General features: G+C 49.6%; 2 protein-coding genes across 4 annotated transcripts in view; one reads left to right on the forward strand and one right to left on the reverse strand.

The window, feature by feature from the left end:
• The window catches only part of ZBTB20 (zinc finger and BTB domain containing 20), a 1375461-nt gene that overhangs the window by 142694 nt on the left and 1211050 nt on the right, over positions 1-21717 (forward strand). The gene's annotated exons all lie outside the window — the stretch shown is intronic.
• The window catches only part of LOC146801696 (uncharacterized), a 48034-nt gene continuing 45015 nt past the window's right edge, over positions 18699-21717 (reverse strand). Inside the window, exon 5 of the mRNA XM_085623710.1 lies at positions 18699-20513. Within this exon, the coding sequence (XP_085479836.1) occupies positions 20402-20513 (112 nt within the window). The 3' untranslated portion in view covers positions 18699-20401. The remainder of the gene's footprint in view (positions 20514-21717) is intronic.

The raw sequence follows: 21717 nt of genomic DNA on the forward strand, positions 1-21717 counted from the left end.
TCTTTACAATCCCATGATTCTAATGTCATTCTGATATTAACCATAGGCGTGGTTGGATACCCCCTATCTGAGAAAGTATGCTAGATTTTTATATTATTTACATTAATTCTGATAATAATTATAAGTGTGAGTACATTTCCTCATCCTTGTTGAGTCCATCCGGGGTTAGAGTTCTAAAAGACAAAATGTGACGAGATTCTTTCTGTCTAAGAATTCTTTCTCGGTTGCCTCCTCTCACATGGCGTTCAACCATCTCCACTCCATAAAATTTCAACTTTTTCCAGTCCCCCTCATGATGTTTCTCCACATGTTCTGCCACCGCATAGCTCCGATCCCTGTTTATTGTTGCTCTTACATGTTCCAGTATGCGTTTTTTTAGTTCACACACTGTGCTCCCAACATATTTTAAATTGCAGGGGTCCTCTATTATGTAGATAACGTATTGGCTTTTGCAATTTATTAGTTGGTTTATTTTCCACATTTTTTTATTTCCCATTGGTGTTTCTTTTATATTTTGTGCAATCTGGCATACTTTACAGGTCGAACATTTGTAAAAAGCATTGGTGATCATCCATTTGTTTCGTTTTCTGGGTTTCAAGTGGCTATGAACTAGTTCATCTTTCAAATTTTTCGCTCTTCTATATGTAATTCTAGGATATTTTCCTGCCACTTTCACCATTGTGGGGTCCAGACATAGAATGTTCCAATTTTGTCTCAAGATGTTTTCGATTTGTTTGGAGTCTGTGGAGTAAGTTGTAATTAATCGAATTACATCATCTTTTTTGCTTGTCTCTTGTGTTTGTTTCTCCTTTTTAATCTCAGATCTTTGCTTTTTCTCAGTTTTTTCTAAACATGATGCCAAAACATTTTTGTTGTATTTTCTTTTTTTGAATCTGTTGATCGAAAGTCTACTATGATTTTGCCATTCCTGGTTCTCAGAGCAAATTTGCTATATTCTCAATAGTTCCCTATATGGAATGTTTCTGATGAGAGATGACCGGTGGAAACTTTCCGCATGTAGGGTCGCGTTACTTGCTGTTTCTTTCCGATGTAAAGTTTTTTTGTTTTTTTTTGTATTTAAACAAACTTTATTGGTTTCCTCAAGAGTACAACTTGCATCATCATCAGTACACTGCATAACATAACCATATCGACAGGTGCTTCAAAGAGGCTCCAACCTAGGAAGCCGTGAGACAGATAGCTACAGATTACCAATGGACCAGTCCAACACGTGGCACCTAGCAGTGGTCTGGTGATTGCGTCATCCAGAAGCCTGTTAGTAGGTCTTCAGCAATCTTGCCTCCCAGATGAGTGCAACACCTTGTAGAGTCCATTATCTTCAATAGTTTACAATCAATGTCTCAGTAAATTCGCTTTATCCAAACCGATCTTAAAAACAATTCCCCCCTCCCACCTCCCAACCACTCCCCCCAACCCAACTGCCCCCTCTACCCCTCCCTATCCCTCCACCCCCTACTGCCGGGTCGCTGTAACTCAAGGTTCGCTTATCCGAGTACTCACACGGGGCCACCTGCGATCTCCCCTCCTTGACCTGGGGTCTCCCCCGCTCCGATGGACAGTGCAGCTGTACTGGATATAGTGACCTGGGAGGCCTGTCCCGCTATTTCCTGCATCATTGCCCCCCACGCTAGTAGCACCTCAGGCAACTTGGGTTCTCTCCTAGTGCTCCGTATGTGCCCCTCCTCGGCCAGGGCCCATTCCCGTAAATCTGACCTCCACTTTGCCAATAGAGGTCCTTGCTGCGTCAACCAGTGGATTGCTATACGCCTTTTGGCTATCACTAGCCCCAGGGCCAGAAACCGCCTGCTTATCTTGCGTTTCGGGTCTCGCGGAATCAGGCCCAGTAGACATACACGGGGATCCAATGCGATCGTCCACCGGTTATCCGGGCCAGTTCTTCAATAACCGCCCCCCAGTACGTCTGGATCATTGGGCACGTCCATACCATATGCAGAAAATCTGCTGGTTCACCGCGACATCTGGGACAGTGGGGGTCTCTGGAGCCATCAATGGCGTGCAACCTTCTAGGGGATAGGTGTGTCATGTGTATTATGTTGTACTGGATTTGCTTAAAGCGATTGCTCACTGCCACCTTCCGCACACTTTCGTGGATTCGCACCCAGTCTCGCGGTGCAAGCTCCTGCGGGCACACCTGCTGCCATTTTTCTTCTATTTTTAGGGGGCCGGTTTTTTTATCATCCCTTAGCGCCTTATAGAGGTGAGTAACACATTTTCGCCCTCCCGCCATGGCTATCATAGTGACCAAAGTCTGAGTGTGCCCCGGGGCCTCCGGAAACGTAGGCCACAATTGTCGTGCTGTTGCCGCTATTTTTGCATAATGCAGGAACTGCCTTGCTCCCAACTCAAAGGCGGTCATTGCCTCCTGATACGTAATAAATTTAGCGTCCGGGTACAGGTCGGCCAACATCAGGCAGCCCCCTGTTCCGATGTAAAGTTGTGTGTATTTTATCATTCATGATGTAGATCTCCGTATCCAGGAAAACCATTCTTTTTTCACTGATGTTATATGTGAAATGTAAATTGGTATTTGTGTTATTGAGGATTTGGAAATATGACTCAAAATCTTCTGTCGACCCATCCCATATTATCAAGAGATCGTCTATGTATCTCAGCCATGATCTTATTTTTTCCACATATTTGTCATTTTCTGAGTTCCAGGCTACCTTCTGTTCCCACCAACCCATGGTGAGACAGGCGTAGCTCGGACTAAAAGAAAAACCCATAGCTGTGCCATCCTTTTGCAAGTATACCTCCTCTCCAAACATGAACACATTCTGTGTCAAGCATAGTTTAATCATTTCCATTACCATCGCATTGTGGTTGGAGAAGTGAATATTTCGTTCTCTTAGATAATATTCGCATGCCTTTATACCCACTGAATTTTGTATGTTGGTGTATAACGAGATCACATCCATAGTGATTAATTTATAAGTTGGTTCCCACGCGATGTCTTGTAGTATTCGTAATAGATCACTTGTGTCCCGTAAATATGATGTGAAACCTTTTACATATGGCAGCAAATAACCATCTATGTAATTCGCGATTGGTTCTAGGAGAGACCCCTTAGCAGAGATTATTGGTCTGCCTATATATATATATATATATACACACATTGATAAATATATATACATATATATTATTTTCTATTTTAGGTTTATTTTGTATAATTAATTTAAAGTGTTGAAATTATATTTCATATGGTTATATTTGAATTAGACTTGGTTGTATATTTGTTAGTTTTAAAATGACTATTACTTTTTGTAATTATATGCATTTGAAACATTTACTGGTATATATGTGTATATATCAGTAAATAAACAATTTATTGTGAAAGTGAACAAAGGCAGGCAGTTTCTTGCTCCAACATAAGCTTCATTTTGAAACTGTTTTTTATGCAAATGAAGTTGGTACGAAATCAGTTAAACACATGAATAATAATCAGATAGTTATAGGCAACCAAGGCCAAAATGCCAGAAAATACATAAAGTATACAACGATATTCCAGTCGTGGTTGTTCCTCATATCTGAAAGAAACACGTTAGTTAGATTCCTCACCTTAGAATATCCCCAGGCGTCAGACTGGATCCGGAAGATTTTTCGTCAGCAATACCCCTTGCGCGTCGCTAGGCGTCGTCTGCGGCTCCACGTCCGTCGTCGGCGTCGTGCGCCGGAATGACGTCGTCGGAGTACTTAGACGCCGCCCTCGCGCGCTGACGTCAGTTCTTCTTTTTTCCGCGCCAGTAAGCGCAGATCCGGGAGAGCTACCCCTTTTAGCCTTTGTTGACTAAGTTTTTTGATCCTTTTTGATCTTGTCTCGACTCCGGTGCCGGTAGGATGCCTGGTTTCAAAGCCTGTGCTGACTGCAACCGCTTGATGTCGGTTACGGATCATCACCGCCGGTGCCTTTACTGTTTGGGCCTCGACCACGACGCAGAGTCGTGTTCGGACTGCAAGGCCCTGACCTCGAAGGCTAGATGGGAGCGGTCCCGTAAGCTCCTCGAGATTCGCCACTCGGCTCCGCGCCCCTCTCGATCCCGGTCCAGGAGGAGGTCCAAGGATCGGTCGCAGAGCCGCAGCCGACGTCATCATCGCTCGTCTGGCTCCAAGTCTTCGGGTAAGTCGAAGCACTCCAAGAAGTCCAAGAGGCGACACCGCTCTTCGGACTCCCCTCGCCGGTCGCGCGACTCGGCCGAGGGTCAGGATGGTTCCACCCCCGCGGCTCCAGCGGAGCCGCAGGCGCCGCGCAAGTCCCCATACCCGCCGGTCCCTGGGACTGACGCGACGCCGGCGGAAGTCAGTGCCTTCCTCTCGGCCATGAGGAGCCTGGCTCCACCGTCGACGCCCGCTGGCGCGCCTTCGGGCCCCGCGGACCCGACTGGGCAACCTTGCATGCCGCCGGCTCCGGCCCCGACGCCGCAGGTTCCCGAGGGACTCGTCCCTGAGTCCCCGCCGACGCCGGTCGACCTCGTCACGCCTCCTCCGCCGGCGTCGACACCGGTTCCACCTCCGACACCGGCTCCGCTCGGCGTCGAGCCCCAGTTCAGCCCCGCTCCGGATCCGGCGCCGTTACGGCGTCGATGGACGCCACGTATGGCGCCGTTAGAGACACATTATGTCTATCATCCGGCTCCGATCCTTCCTCCTGTTTACCAGGAATCGGATGACGGGGGCGACTGGGAGGGGTCCGATGACCCTATGGCCGTTCAGGCTCAGCTGTCACAGGACTGGGCAGATGAACTGGGGGAGGCCAGTGGTCTGGATACCTCACCGGACACTGGATTCATCTCTCCTCCGACTGTGGCTTCGGAGGAGGGTGCTGCTTTCTCTGTGGTGCTGCGCAAGGCGGCCGCAGCCCTTGGGCTCGAGCTGCCTGCCGTGGCTGTGAGGACTAACGTCCTCACTGAGGTGCTTCAGTCTGCAGCAAGCTCCACTGAGCCTCTGCTGCAATTCAATGAGGCCCTCATTGACGTTCTGCAGGGCACCTGGTCCAAGCCCTCCACAGTCCCTCCTGTGGACAGGAACGTCGCCAGGCACCACCGCCCTGCTCCGGGCGACCCCAGTTTTCTGTCCCAACACCCCACCCCCGAGAGCCTGGTTATCCAGGCTTCTCCTTCCAATCCTCCTTCCCGACCGCTCCGCCGGACCGGGATTCCAAGAGACTGGAACAGTTTGGCAAAAAGCTGTTCTCCTCCCTTAGTTTGGGTCTGCGGTCCTTGAACACCGCCTGTCTTTTGGACCGTTATTCCCACTCTCTGTGGGATACAGTGGAGGACGTGCTGCCCCTGTGCCCGGAGGAGGCCCAGACACGACTTACCCAGGCTCTGGCCGATGGGAGGGATGCAGCACGACATGCAATCCGATGTGGGCTTGACACTACGGACTCGCTGGGTAGGGCGATTTCTACCACGGTGGCGCTTAGACGTCACGCCTGGCTGCGGTCCACGTCCTTTTCGGGGGATGTCAAGAGCACTCTCATGGACATGCCCTTTGATGGCACTCACCTTTTTGGTGAGAAAGCGGACAGTGCGCAGAATCGCTTTTAGGACTCCCGGGCTACGGCCAAGTCCTTGGGCCTCTCGGCCCCGCGGTCGCAAACTTCCGCCTTTCGCCCCTTTCGTGGCCAAGGAAGGGGTGCCTCCTCACGTCAGCCTAGCCACCAGCCGCAGAACCAACCTGCGCGCGGTCGCTGACGTGGTTTCCGCCGAGGCGGTTCTGGAGGACGACGCGGTCAGCCCACATCCACCCCGGCAGCATCCGCCTCAAAGCCTTCCTAGTCCGAGGTTTCAGGCCCATTCCACGCCAGTGGGCGGCAGAGTTCGCCATCACCTGTTCCACTGGCGGTCCATCACATCGGACAGGTGGGTGCTGCAAATCGTCCGAAGGGGCTACTCCCTCCCCTTCGAGACGACCCCTCCAGCCATGCCACCGCAGCACCACCGTATCTCGGGGGATCATTTGAATCTTCTCCAAGAGGAAGTTTCGGCCCTCTTGGCCAAGGGGGCCGTCGAGCGCTTTCCGAGCCCAGAAGTAGGTCGTGGTTGTTATTCCCACTACTTTCTGGTTCCCAAGAAGGGCAAAGGGGGCCTGCGCCCTATCTTGGACCTCCGGAACGTCAATGCCTTCCTCCGGAAGGAAAGGTTCAAAATGTTAACTTTGGCTCAGGTTCTAGCTGCCCTAGACCCTGGACCCTGGAGACTGGATGATCAGTTTACCGTGCTCCCCTACGGCCTTACCAGTGCCCCTCGGGTGTTCACGAAAGTGATGGCGGTGGTCGCAGCTCATCTGCGCAGATCAGGGGTTCCAGTCTTCCCCTATCTCGACGACTGGTTGTTGAAGGCGGGCTCGCCCCAGGCAGTCGTCTCCCACCTCCAGACTACGGCGGATCTCCTGCATTTGCTGGGGTTTTCCATCAACGTGCCGAAGTCACACCTGAGTCCCTCTCAGAAGCTCCTCTTCATCGGAGCGGTTCTCGATTCGGCGCAGTTCCGGGTCTATCCGCCGGAACAGCGGGTCCGGGATATTCAGGCCCTGATTCCCATCTTTCGGCCTCTATCCTGGGTTTCGGTCAGGCTAGTGTTGCGGCTTCTGGGGCTGATGGCCTCCTGCATCCTACTAGTGCATCACGCCAGGCGGCGCATGCGGGCTCTGCAGTGGGACCTGAAGTTTCAGTGGGCCCAGCATCACGGCAACCTGTCCGACCATGTCTTGATCTCGGAGGGCACTGCACAGCAGTTGCAGTGGTGGCTCACGGACCGCGATTGGGTCACGGGCAGGAGCCTCTCCCTTCCCCAACCGGAGCATGTCGTGGTGACGGATGCGTCCCTCCTGGGATGGGGTGGCCATATGGGAGAGGCGGAGATCAGAGGCCTCTGGTCTCCGGCGGAGTCTCGCCTCCACATCAACCTGTTGGAGTTGAGAGCGATCCGACTTGCACTGAAAGCCTTCCTTCCCTCTGTCAGGGGAAGTGTCATGCAGGTGTTCACGGACAACACCACCGCCATGTGGTATTGCAACAAACAGGGCGGGGTGGGGTCCTGGACCCTTTGTCAGGAGGCTCTGCGCCTCTGGACGTGGCTGGAACACCAGGGCGTCACCCTAGTGGTTCAACATCTGGCGGGCTCTCTGAACGCCAGAGCAGACGAACTCAGCCGCCGGTGCATGATGGATCACGAATGGCGTCTGAACTCCGAAGTGGCGCAAGGTCTCTTTCAGCAGTGGGGAGAGCCTTGGTTAGATCTATTCGCCACCGAAGAGAACGCGCAATGTCAGCAGTTCTGCGCGTTGGAATTTCCAAGGCGGCACTCGCTCGGCGACGCTTTTCGTCACGAGTGGAGTTGCGGTCTGTTGTACGCCTTTCCGCCTATACCACTTCTGCCCAGCGTGCTGAAGAAGATCAGGTACGACCGGGCCCAAGTCATCTTGGTGGCTCCGGATTGGGCACGAAGGTACTGGTATCCCGAGCTACTCAGTATGTTGACCGATCCTCCGATACGTCTGCCCCTTCGGGAGGTTCTTCTGTCGCAGCAGCAGGGAAAGGTCCTCCACCCGAACCTGTCCAGCCTCCACCTCCATGCGTGGATATTGAGTGGCGGCAGTTGATGCCATTTGACTTGCCTCCTGAAGTCTGTGATATCATTCTGGCAGCCAGGCGTCCCTCCACCAAGACGGTATACGCCTGCCGGTGGAACAAATTTGTGGCATGGTGCACAGCAAAGGCTGTGGATCCCCTTTCCGCCCCTCTTTCTGAGGTTCTCCTCTTTCTTCTTTCGTTGGCCCAGCAGGGCTCTGCCCTGGGCACCTTGAAAGGTTATCTTGCTGCCATCTCTTCCTTCTTGCGGCTTCCTGATCAGCCTTCTCTTTTCAGGACCCCTGTAGTTACACGCTTTCTAAAAGGCATTACTCACACGTTCCCTCCTGTCCCTTTTGTAATGCCTCAGTGGGACTTGAATCTTGTTCTCACATTTCTAATGTGCGCTCCCTTTGAGCCTCTTCATAATTGTCCTCTTCGTCTGCTGACTCTTAAGACTGCTTTTCTGGTAGCCATCACCTCGGCTAGACGGGTGAGTGAGCTCCAGGCTTTATCATCAAAGCCTCCTTTTCTCTCTGTTCATCCGGACAAGGTTGTGCTTCGGCCTCGTCCCTCCTTTCTTCCGAAAGTGGTGACCCCCTTTCATCTTGGGCAGTCTGTCACCTTGCCCACCTTCTTTCCGCCTCCGCATCCTTCCAAAGAGGAAGAGAGGCTCCACCGTCTGGACCCAAAACGTGCGCTCTCCTTTTATCTGGACCGCACAAAGCAGTTCCGGGTGGACGACCAACTTTTCGTTGGATACGTGGGTGCTAAGAAGGAGAAAGCTGTGCACAAATGGACCATCTCTCGGTGGGTCGTTTTGTGCATCAAAATTTGTTATTCCTTGGCAAAAAAGGACCCTCCTGTTGGGCTGCGCGCCCATTCTACTCGGGCCACAGCGGCTACTACTGCTTTGGGACAGGGTGTCCCTTTGCAGGACATCTGTCAGGCGGCAACGTGGGCTTCGCTACACACGTTTGCCAGGCATTATTGCCTTGACAGCCAAGTCCGGAGGGATGGCTTCTTTGGCCGTTCTGTCCTCCAGGACTTTCTGGTGTGATCTTGGTTCGCAGACCCACCACCGGGGATGGTATTGCTTGGGTATCTATTCTAAGGTGAGGAATCTAACTAACGTGTTTCTTTCAGATGAACAAGTTACTTACCTTCGGTAACGATGTATCTGTAAGAAACATTAGTTAGTTAGATTCCTCACCGACCCACCCATCCTCCCCGTTCTGCGAACTGACATCTAGAGTTAACGCTATCCCTTTCAGGGCCCTAGACTTTTTTGGTACCAGTGTCGGTATCTTGCATGGCTCTGCATTCCTGGCGCGGAAGGCTATGTACAAGAACTGACGTCAGTGCGCGAGGGCGGCGTCTAAGTACTCCGACGACGTCATTCCGGCGCACGACGCCGACGACGGACGCGGAGCCGCAGACGACGCCTAGCGACGCGCAAGGGGCATTGCTGACGAAAAATCTTCCGGATCCAGTCTGACGCCTGGGGATATTCTAAGGTGAGGAATCTAACTAACTAATGTTTCTTACAGATACATCGTTACCGAAGGTAAGTAACTTGTTCATCAAGTAGATATAATGGCGGTATGAGAGGTAGAGCTGCTGGCCTAATACATATAAAATAAATATCCAATGTGAATGCAATGACAAATTCATTCCCTCAGACCATATAAAGTAAATGAATCCTTTCTTACAATAAGGCATCTCAGGGAAAAATTAATAATCAAAATCAGATTCGAAAAGAACCGCCGTAAATAGCCACAGAGCTTCTCTTTCTTAACGCACATTACCCAGATGTAAAAAAAAGAGACAGAAACACACCATAAATTGCCCGAGCACTCACAATATTAAATTACTATAGCTATGCATGGTACATAATATGGTGTACTCAATGTGAACAATACATGGAAGGCTCAATTGAAAAATCTTGCATGTCACACCAATGAGATAGATGAGATATACGAAATATTGAGCTCAAGTATGCATAAATTAGACTGCTTATGTTGCAAAAATATTCATGATAGCAAAACATTCCAAATTCAGTCAATTAAAATGTTCAGTGTCAAATCTCCCATGCGCGGAGTGAATCCCACAGACCTCTTGGGGATGTAAATTCAAGGGACGGTAACCAACATTGAAATCCACATTAAATCACTCACACTCAAGTGAGCAGAAGTGTGATTTCCAAGTCTCCCAGATGTAGTGTTCCACAGTCTAGTTTTTCTTGAGACCGCCCTATAGCATCCGCGGGCCAGGCGTGGCCTGCGGGGTGATAATAAAAGGAGCCGCCCGCTCGGGGGCGAGGTCTCCATACCACGATACACGTGTGGTGTACGTTTATTGTTTCAGCCATAGTGCGTACCCCTGTAGAGCCCCAGCAAGGCCCGTAGCAGCCAATGCAACACTGGCGACCAGCGGGGGATCGGAGACCCGCATGCCCGACGTCGCGCACCGGCCGCGCGTAAGGAAGAACGCTGGAGCGCCAGGAATCAGCGCGCGCACGTGCAACGAGCCCGGCAGAGTGCACCCGGCCCAGTAACGGTCGATGGGGGTCATAAAAAGGAGAACGGTGAGTGCGACCTCACACGCCCACCCCACGAGGGCAGCCAGCAAGAGGAAAATAAACTGCGGGCAAGGATAAGGCCAGGACCAGCCGTGTGCAAAGCCTTATATACACACACACAGTGACTCAGGCCCCAGGGGAGCTGCTGACCAGCACAGACAGAGGCCCACAACACACCCCTTGAAGAGCCACGGCCGTTTTCCACAACAACAGGCCCACAAGAACACAGAGCCTCATGGCAAGAGGTTAGCCACGCACCCTGGCCCATCACCACCAACATAGCCAACAGGTGGGGGAGGGGAAGAACAAATCACCTGCCCCAAGAGGAAAAGGAAGCAACTGAGGCCAGGCACAATGGGAGACAACGACCAAGGAGCAGCACGAGGCCAAGTGGCAGCAGCACCAAGGCAAGTGGTGGCACCGGCCCATGTGCCATTTCAACATGCGGCATCAGGAGTCCTACCCCCATTTAGTGAACTAGAAGATCCCGCGACAGCATCTCCCCGATGGAAGATCTGAATAGAACGGCTCAACAACTATTTCATCGCGACCCGGGAGACAGACGAAGCGGTAAAAAGATCCCTGCTCCTACACTATGCGGGAGACGAAATCTTCAAGCTATTCAAGCATCTGCCCAACACTGGCGCAGCAGCGGACTACAACGCGGCGGTGGCCGCGCTCGACGCCCATTTTGACCCACTATTGAACCCAGATTTCGAACGGTTCAAGGTGCACCAAGCCCGGCAGAGAGAGGGGGAATCGATGGACGTATTCTATGCACGGCTTCGTGAACTCGCCAGCACGTGCACAGAAGATTATCAGCCAAAGGAGATCCGCGCACAGCTGAGCCAAGGATGTCGTGACGTTGAGAGGACTCATCCTGCGCCAACCGAAGATTGCGCTCGAAGACATGCTAGTACTGGTGAGGTCACACGACCTGTCGGCAGCCAGAGTAAACGAAATGGACCAGGCGCTCATCCAACCCCAAGGACGGGCGGATAATATCAAAACGGAACGTGTAGACGCCCTCCGAGCCAAACCAAGAGGAGACTCATTCAGAAATACAAAGCCGGAAGCAGCCAAGTCAAAGTGTGGATACTGTGGACATGAACCACATGCCGCAAAAGACTGCCCAGCGCAAGGGAAAACGTGCGCCAACTGCGGGATACCCAACCACTTTGCCTGCGTATGCCGAAGGCGCACCAGAGGCAGTGAGTTCCGGAACAGAAGACACCCGACAAGAGCAGTACGACAACTGTCGGTGTCAGAGGCGACGCCACCAGACGATTTGAAAAGGAAAGACAGGAGATACCAAGAGTTGAGTGGAGACTCGTCAGATGATGATGATGGAGAGGCTTACCTGATCTCATTCGCGCGAGAACTCAAACAACACCGTAGGCCTCAGCCAACGTGCGTGATCCACGTGGCGGGAACGGAAGTAAAAGCCGTTATCGACACCAGGGCCACGTCAACGTCATGGGCCTTCAGCAATACCGGCGCCTACGGCCATGCCCTCCGGTGCGGCCGTCCAAAACCAGAATCTACGCATATGGGGCCGACACCCCACTTCCGTTAAAGGGGAAAATCACAGTTCCCGTCAAGGCAGATGATGTGGAAGTAACAACAACAATTCACGTCATCGACAGGGAGGCGGACACTTTACTGAGCAGCCACACCGCAGAGGACCTTGGGCTAATTTCTTTCGCAAGGCGGATCCAAACCCACCAAGTAGAAGAGCTACTCAACCAGTTCCCGGAACTGTTCCAAGGACTTGGACGCATCAAGTGTGATCCTGTCAAACTGCATATCGACAAAACAGTTGTCCCAGTCGCGTTGCGACACAGGAGAGTCCCTTTTCACCTGCGGCCGCTAGTAGAAAAAGATCTAGAAATTCTGGAGAAGCAAGGCGTCATTGAAAAGGTGTCGGGACCAACGCCATGGGTGTCCCCAATGATTATAGCGGAGAAGCCTAAACAACCGGGAGCCATACGACTCTTCATTGATATGAGACTGTCGAATAAAGCCATACAGAGAGAGCGTCACATCACGCCAACAACGGATGATATCATCGCAGATGTAAACGGGTCAAAATGGTTCTCAAAGATCGACTTAAATGCAGGATATCACCAACTCCCACTGTCAAAGGAAAGCCGTTATGTCACTACATTCAGCCCCCATCTCGGGCTACGAAGATACAAAAGACTCAACTTTGGGATATCGTCAGCGGCGGAAGTATTCCAAAATACTATATGGGAGATGTTATCAGGGTTACCCGGAGTGCTAAACGTCAGCGATGATATCTTAATCCACTCGGCAACGGTCGCGGATCACTACAAACATCTTCGCAACACGCTAACGCTCCTCAGAGAACATGGGGCTACCCTACACAAGGACAAATGCCAGTTTTTCCAGCCATCCCTCGAGTTCTTTGGGTACGTGTTCAACCAGGAAGGCATCCAAGTAGACCCAAGGAAATCGCAGGCCATCAAGGACACACCGGCATCACCGACGGAAGTGCACAGTTTTCTAGGTATGGCAACATATTGTGGGAGATTCATCCCAGGACTGGCAACCCGAGCGGAACCCCTACGAGCCCTCACAAGAACCGATGCCAAGTGGCAATGGGGGCAGAAAGAAGAAGAAGCGTTCCAAGGCATAAAGGATGCCCTCCTGGGAGAAGCCACGTTGGCATACTTTGATCCAACAAAACGAACAGAAGTACTCGTGGACGCAAGCCCAGTAGGTCTCGGTGCGGTGCTAGCCCAAGAACACGAGCCAGGCCACTGGGCAGCGCTCTCATTCGCCAGCAAGTCCCTAACACCCACGGAAACCAGATACGCGCAAATTGAGCGAGAGGCCTTAGCCATTAAGTGGGCCTGCAACCACTTCCACCTCTACCTAAAAGGACAACCGTTCACGATGGTGACTGACCACCAACCACTCGTCCCACCCTTCAAAGGGACGGCGCCTCACCCCCCACCGCATATCAAGAGATGGGCAGTCCAACTGCCGCCGTATGAAATGGAGTTAGTATACCGGCCAGGGGCCAAGAACCCTGCCGATTTTCTGTCCCGGCACCCCGTTCCGACCGAGGCCCCAGAAGACATGGACGACGTAGAACAATACGTCCACCTAGTATTCGCAGGGGCCTGTCCCCTGAACATGACCCTGGAAGACATCAAAGAGGCGGCCACCACGGATGCAGTGTACAGCCAAACTCTGAAAGCAGTCCAAGAAGGGTCATGGACCAACTATCTGCGGCAAGCCGGAAGAGTGTGAACACATAGCAAAAATGTGGCAAATACAAAACGAACTCAGCGCCACACAAGATGGGGTCCTGCTCAGAGGGCCCAGACTGGTGATACCGAGAGCCCTGCGACACAAAGCAACACAGCTAGCCCATGGGGGGCACCAGGGGATCACAAAAATGAAGGCAAGAATGAGGGAAAAGGTCTGGTTGCCGGCACTGGAGAAGATGGTGGAGGAATATGTCCGGCGATGCCCGCCGTGCCAGATGACCAGCCGCCCTGAAAGACCCGTTCCGGTGATCACTGAAGACGCTTGCACCGTCCCATGGTCAAGAGTAGGCATAGACTTCGGGAGTTTCCCTGGAGGGAAACACACGCTGGTGCTGGTGGACGCGTTCTCGAAATACCTCCTAGTAGAACCGGTAGCATCCACAGCGTTCACCCACATAGAGCCCATCCTAGAAAAAGTATTCTCTATGTTCGGATTCCCGCACGAAATCCGCAGTGACAATGGGCCACCATTTCAAGGAGCCGAATTCGCGACGTTTCTGAGACAAAGAGGAATACACCACCGGCGGATAACCCCTCAGTGGCCGCAAGCCAATGGCGATGTTGAGCGTTTTATGCGCACGCTAAACAAGGTGTTTCGCATAGCAGGGCTAGAACAAGCGGACCCGGAGAAGCGGCTCCATGAATTCCTGCGGGAGTACCGGAGCTCGCCACACTGCACTACCCAGAGGAGTCCGTGGGCACTGATGCTTCATGGACCAAGAAGAGATCTGCTTCCCACCTGCCCGGGGTGGCCACCACCCCTGGTGGCGGCCGAAGACGCGCAAAACCGGAGGTTCCGCCGAAACCAACAAGCCAGTCTCCATCGCCGGGCCACCCAACGGACACTCCATACGGGAGCCACCGTCCTCCTGCGGGACCGCCGCCCGGGAAATAAATTCAAAACATATTACGAACCAGGGACCTGGACAGTAACCGCAAACCGCGGCACCATGATAACCGCACAGAAAGGAGGGAAAGAGGTATCCCGAAATGTGTCATGGTTCAAGGAAGTGCCCCCAGAACATCCCGGGGGGCACGCCGAGGGGCCACCAGATGGCGCCCCCATGCCAACACCAACCACCACGGAGACCATCACCGCGCCATCGTCCAGCCCAGCCCCAGAGAGTGGACCTACAGCCAGTCCACGGCCACGAGGTTCTCTGCAACGGTATAGCCTGAGGCCGAACCCTCGCCCAAGCCAGCGTCTGAAGGACTTTGCTTGCTGAGAACCTCCGGAGGTCGCAGACTGAAGACACGCAAGTACCACTACCTATGTGGCTGAACTGTCTGAACTATTTGGGTTGGGGATTTGGTTTTGTTTTCATTGACTGAGTTGGATAGGGATATAGTGTTCCACAGTCTAGTTGTTCTTGAGACCGCCCCATAGCATCCGCGGGCCAGGCGTGGCCTGCGGGGTGATAATAAAAGGAGCCGCCCGCTCGGGGGCGAGGTCTCCATACCACGATACACGTGTGGTGTACCTTTATTGTTTCAGCCGTAGTGCGTACCCCTGTAGAGCCCCAGCAAGGCCCGTAGCAGCCAATGCAACACCAATAAAGGGCTACTGGCTCATTTTGCCCACAAGGAAGGAAACGTCAGTAAGACATTTCTCTCACTTAGCCCACATGATATGGAATGGGCTACCTCTGTCAAACTCAACACACTTAAACAGTCCTTGTCTTTTGTTTCCTGTGTGCACATGACAAGCATGTAGAGAGGTCTTACATATAGCTGCACAGGTATAATCAACATCAACACTATCATACCTACATTAGATTTGAAGGGCAATGGAACTGTGTAGTGCAAAGTTGTCCTTAGAAGTGTTTCAGAAGATTTTTTTAAATTGTGGTTTGCTTTCTAGCAGCGCAATATTGAGTAGCACTGAAATTTCAGAGTCTACTGTGGATTAACAAATTGTTTTAATTTTTCTTGGGTTTTTTACTAAATGTTTTTAAATTGAGGGAATGCGGCCCCCCTTCCCTAAGCCCCAGGCCTAAGGGGACTGGGACATCCACTGGGACATCCACAAGAAATATTATGTTGAGGGATGTGGGGTTTTGCTCTTGCCTGTTAGGAGCATATTTTTGTCTCTGCTCCCGCCGAGCAGGACCATTCCTTGTTTTCCTGCCTGCAAGAGCGCATACAGGGAAAATAATATGTGCTCCCTCCTGGCAAGAGCATTTCTGCATCTGCCGCCAGGTGGGAGTATGCAAGGCTCCCCGAGAGGAAACATTTGAGCCGGCCCCGGCGTATGGGGTCGCTGGGTTTCTTTAAACTCAAGGAGGGGAGCGCAGACCACCCTTCACTTTTAAAATATTGGCCCAGGGGGACAGGGTCCCCGGAGCATTTCCAGGTGCGGGGCTGCAAGCCCCCTCCCCTTAATTTCAATTGCAGTCCCAGGGGATGGAGTCTGTACGGTCTTCCGAGGCTCGGGGTGGAGAATGCATGTGAAGGCATTAATCCACGGTGTTACTAGACCATGCATCACATGAAGCAGAAGCAATCACAACTTCAGTGTGCTTGTAACGTACCCAGCCTGACTCCAGGGAGAGAGGATTGAAAGGGGGCGAGAAAACAAAGGTGAAATATTCCTAAAGTAGGAATAATGGTAACTAAGGATGTGTTCTTTTTTCACAAACCGAGTTTGTCTTAAAATAGGGGTGATTGGCTATGCTTATCCTACTTCTGCCTTGCCTCGAAACCCTTACTCAAACCTTCACAGTCTGTCTCAGTCAAATTCTCGCCCACACAGACCTCCTGAGCCTTTCTGGTGTAGGTGATTTTGCTGAAATGCGTGGCACAGTTTTTTCCTTCTAGAAAATGTCCAATTGATGACGGATGCATGTTGTGCCTGTTTAGCTCGGTGCACAGTAGCTCTCCTCAAGTTGTTTACGTGTGGGTAAAATGATTGGCTCTCAGACAGATAATTAGCTAAGGGAAAGGAAAATGGTATGATAATGGAAAGCTGGAAATGTGATCCAAATGTTATGTCTTCTGATATGACAGTGATAATAGTGTAATGTGCTGTTGGTTTTCCTCCAGTCCAGCTTCGTCTTTCATTCTCTGCTCGCGCTCTTTCGTAAATAGGTTGTTTTGCAGGGAATACATCATTTTAGAGAACTCGCCTTTGAACGTACATTTTAATGCCTTGCATGTTTTTGTACGGAAAACTTGAAAAAAGATAACTGCTATTTGAAAATGCATAGGGGACATGGTTTGAAATTGCAGGAATGCCTAATACAACACTTGTATATAATTACATGACAAGTGAGAGAAGTAGGCTGTGAAACACGATTCATGTGGGTATAACTGCTGCTGACGAACGGTATTAATATCAGCTCATCCATTTGAGGATGTTTAGGTCAAGAAGATCTACTACATTTTCATGTATGTACCAGAGATCACCCTGATGCTAGCTAGGGTGGTATCCGGAGTCCCTGCTTGGCCAATGATGAAAACTTATAACGCACCATACTCCACAGTTATTTGCAGCTTGTCCTGTTTCTGGCAAGTGAGTCAGAGGACAGGTAACTGTTAGGGATAATGGAAAGTGACATCACACACTCTTTAGCCTTAGATGACATCAAATGGTTAACCATTTATAAGACTTTTGCCCAATAAATTGTCTCTAATTTGCTGGTGAGAGTTGAATGGGGTGTGCATACTTAGAAACTACAGAAAGTAGAGAACATTTTAAACTATTTACTTACTGATCTGCCACAGCCTCTGTAACATCTCAGACTAGAAGTTGCAAGGGCAGTACAAGCGTTCTTAAATGGCAAGCCAGGGCTAGGAGCTTCTCCCCCTTGGCTTCACATAATTTAAATCTGTATCGAATATCACTTTTAGTCAATAACTGTAAAACTTTGCCAAAAGATTTCGGGCTAAAGGATTTACAGATACAGTAACGGAGTCAGCAAAACTATTCATATTCGCAAGTGGAAACGTCCCCTATTGGACAGTGACCGCAGTGCAGATGGATGGATGTAAGACACTGCCATTGGTCCTTGCGACCACTGCCTGCTCCTCCCAATGTCTTTCTAACCAAGAAACGTTTTTTTAAAGCATCAATGATTCCTTTAGGAAAAATCGGCTGCTTTAAAAAAATAAATTCCATTTGGGAATGCAAACACACGGGTGGTGGTGGGCTGTTTTTTATAGGACACTGTCCCTCTGTAGTCAATTACAGGAGGTTGCAAATAGGGACCAGCCTAATTATCATTATTCATTAGGCAAGTCATTTTGCAACCGCCTGCAAATTTAGGTTTTTGTATGCAAGCTATTAGTACACAGGATTATCCCTAAGTCCGGTACTATTTAATATCTATGTACGCCCATTAGCGGACACAGTGGAAAGTTGTGGTCTCACATTATTCTCATATACAGATGGCACTCAAATAATTTTTTCTTCGTCATCTGCTGAGAGATACAATGCAGAGACTCTGAACTCCAGTTTGAGGCCGGTAGCAAAGTGGATGGATAATCAGTCACTCAAACTTAATGAAGAGAAGGCAGAAGTCCTTGTATTCGGAAACAACCTGTCTTTGAGGGGGCCACAACAATGGCCGGAATGTCCAGGTCCCCTTCTAGTGCCGGTAGCAAAGGATAAAAATCTAGGTATAATAGTTGACAACAAGTTATCAATGAAACCACAAGTGACAAGGTTAGCGGCCACATGCTTTGTCGTCATAAAATGGCTGAGAAAAAATATTTGGCAGCTACCAATGTCTGCTCAAAGAATGGTAATCCAAGTACTAGTAATATTGAGGCTGGATTATGGCAACGTTTTATATCGAGGAGCAGATAAAGCCGCTATTAAGCGATGGCAAGTAGTCCAGAACTGGGCAGCAAGGATGCCTTTTAGGCTGCCTATAAATACCTCAGCTTCAGGTCTCCAATGGGATCTACACAGGCTAACAATAGAAAAACGGATCCAATTTAAGACATTGTCCTATATGCACAAGGCCAGAGCAGGGAAAGGTCAGAGCTACCTTAAAAAATTGGTGAAGGCCTATCAACCATCCCTCTTATATCAACATCAGGGCTGGCATGTCATTATTTGACTGTTGCTGAAAGAGTGTGGGGCTCTTTTAACCAATGCCAATCCACCGCCCTCCTGGCTGAAGGGAAAGCTCACACAGAGTTTATTAGCTGCTACCTTTGCCCTCACTAATGGAGAAAAGGAGAGAGAGAGAGAGGGGGGGGGGAGAGAGAGAGAGAGAGAAAGAGAGAGAGAAAGAAAAGAAACACTTCATTCCTGCTCTGCTCTGCCCTCCCAGCCCCCTCAGTACAATCTCCACCTTCTCCATTTGCTCCATTCTGGACGTTGTCTTACTTCTGTCTTCTGCGGTTTTCTTAGACCTGTCTTTTTTTGTTCAGCCTTAGTCTCAAGCACCCCATAGTACTCCCCAGCCCCCATCAACCTCTCTCCTCCCTCCAGGTGTTAGGTGTTTTGGAAAGCTGTCATAGAAGGTCTTCACTAACCTTGGAGCATGCTCATAGGAAGCAGGCTCTCAGAACTTGTCTATGACAACAAAACCTCTTCCATGAGATCAATTAATGTTGTTGTTCCAAAATGAAACATATTGGAGATTGTTGCATCTGTACTTTACCAACTGTAGAAGTATATTGGATATTTCCTAATTATGTAATGTATTTAAGAAAAAATGACGCTCTTGGCAAGTGAATTTTTAAATCCTCTCCGATCTTGGTAATTGTGTCGGTCATAGACTAAATTGGGTTCATATAGGAATCCATGCCACGGTTTATAACAGGCTAAAGTAGCAACCTTTGTTGGGCCTCACCATCCATTATAATTCCACTGTTGGGAAGGAGTTTGGGGCACCGATTACCGACACCAATCCACCACAATTCTGACGGAAAAGATAGCACCCACGGAGATTGGTACCTGCGCTTTCATTTTCACCAGGGAAAAATGGGGTGTAGGAGAAGGAGAGAGAAAAACACTGCAGGTGATTCTGCTGGTCTGATGTCGGTGCACATCCAGTCTCCTCCCCCTCAAGGCTTCATTATGGCTTCTCACAAGTGTAACTTTACATAAAGCACAGAAAAATATGAAGATATTGTCACCATATTTGAACTTGTTTGGAAATCACTTGCTAACAATGCATACTTACCTGATGCTCCACTGACCGGGCAGTTGACCACCTTGGAAAGTTCTTTTAACCCTCAGTAGACTCTGAAGCAACAGCAGCTTATACATGTGCAGACCGCCAACATACTTGAAGCAAAAAACAGGGAAATCACTTTACAATAAATCTAGAAACAAAGCACAAGGGAAAGGGGAGAAAACAAACAACAACCTTTCTGATGTTCCTTTGTTTATTTTGTTGGCCCTGCAAGGCCTTCCAGGTGGTACAGTGAAGGGTTCCTTGTCAGCCCTCACACATTTTTTGTGTTTTCCAAACCAACTGTCCATGTTTAAATCACCAGTTTCATTTCATCAAAGGTTTGACACAAGATTCTCTACAAACCATTTCTGATAGCTCAATTGGACTACAACTGATTTTGACATTCTTGTTGTGCATGCCCTTCGAACTGATGCACAGTTGCTCCGTAAACGTCTTGATGTTGAAAACAGTATCTCTTATCACCTTCACATCAGCACACTGCGTGAGGGAACTACAGGAGTTGTTAGTCTTTCCAAGTTGGTACTAAGATCTAGGGCAGCTGCCCCTTCTAAATTTGTGACACCCTTCTAAGTTGGTTGCTTTGTCATCATTCTTTCCTCCACCTCACCCCTCGAAATAGGAGATGAAACTCCATCGCCTTGATCCGAAACGTAAGTTAAGCTTTTATATCGAATGCATGAAAAACCATTGGATAGACGGTCAGCTCTTCATTGGGTTTTCTGGTGCAAAGAAAGGCAAAGTGGTACAGAAAAGGACACCGTCAAGGTGGACATTCCTCTGCAACAAGATCTGATATGCGCTGAGCTGCACAACGCCATCTGCCTGCTCTCAGAAGCATTGCTGTTTTAAGTTCCCAGGATTCAATCTGGTACCTGGGAATATTTGAAAGAGGCAGAACATGTGGTTAGATCATCCACCAGAAAACATTACCAAAGGTAAGTAAGTTCTTTTACTGTGCCACCAGTTAAGAAACCTTGAGATATTTTTGAGGCATGGTGCAACTCCATGATGTATGACCTTCTATGCTGAAACCTGGCGTTTGATTCTATCCTATCATTACAAATTGAGCCAAAGCTATCCAACAACTGATCAAACATCGAGGCTCCAGCTATCAGTCTGCCTGCTGAATTGTAAAATACTTGAAAGAGAGAAAATAGTTTTTTTATTCTATAGAGACCAGGTTTTTACCTCATCTTCACAATATAGAACTAGGTTATTACTAATCTTTAAAAAAAACAAAATTACTGGGAAACTACGTTCTATCACCAGACTTATAAATTTATTTGAGGTTTTGCAGGTAAGGTTCACGTTCAGTAGGTAACCTAAACAATTAATGGTGAAACTAACAGCACTAGCATATTATTTCTGGCTAACCCATACCATTCACTGCTTGAGAGCCACTGAAGAACTAACCATATAGTTGTGTTGTACACAGTAATTGTGATATCACATGTCCTTTGGCTTCTTCCAGCATCACAGGACATGACAATGCATGGCTTTGCCCAAAATGAAGGGCCATTTGCATTTTTTCAGAAAACATTTATTATCAATTAGAATGTGCAGCCCATTAAAAAGTTATTGTTCATTGACTGTCAGGGAATGTTCAGGGGGCCATGAGGCAAGCAGAGGCTACTGGGACACAGCTGTGGGGGTTTCTGATGTCTCCCGGTTCGTCCTTCTAAGGCCCTGCAAACTGGACCAAGCATAAAGCCTTCTGGACTTGACTCTCAATGGTATTGATGGCGAGCACTCTCTTAGTTGTCAGGGACTTTGTAGTAGGGGTAAGCAAGCTCAGAACTCAACATTTACCCAGCAACACAATAGCTGATTGTCTAGCCCAGTGCTTGTATTTTGTTAAAAGAGAGTACTTAAAAACATATAAAAACGAAATGCTACACACTACAAAATGCACATACTGTTTCACAGGCGCAGGGCCAGTGTATCCTGGTGTAAGGCGTCCCTTCTCCCCACCACTTACCTGTAAGGTAAGGTCTAGCATGGCAGGTCTCAGACACTGGTGCCATGCTACGTCACCCTGTGACATTCAGAGTTGTGTGCACAGTTTCACAGCTTTTG

Source organism: Triturus cristatus, chromosome 8, assembly GCF_964204655.1.
Source record: "Triturus cristatus chromosome 8, aTriCri1.1, whole genome shotgun sequence".
Taxonomy (NCBI): domain Eukaryota; kingdom Metazoa; phylum Chordata; class Amphibia; order Caudata; family Salamandridae; genus Triturus; species Triturus cristatus.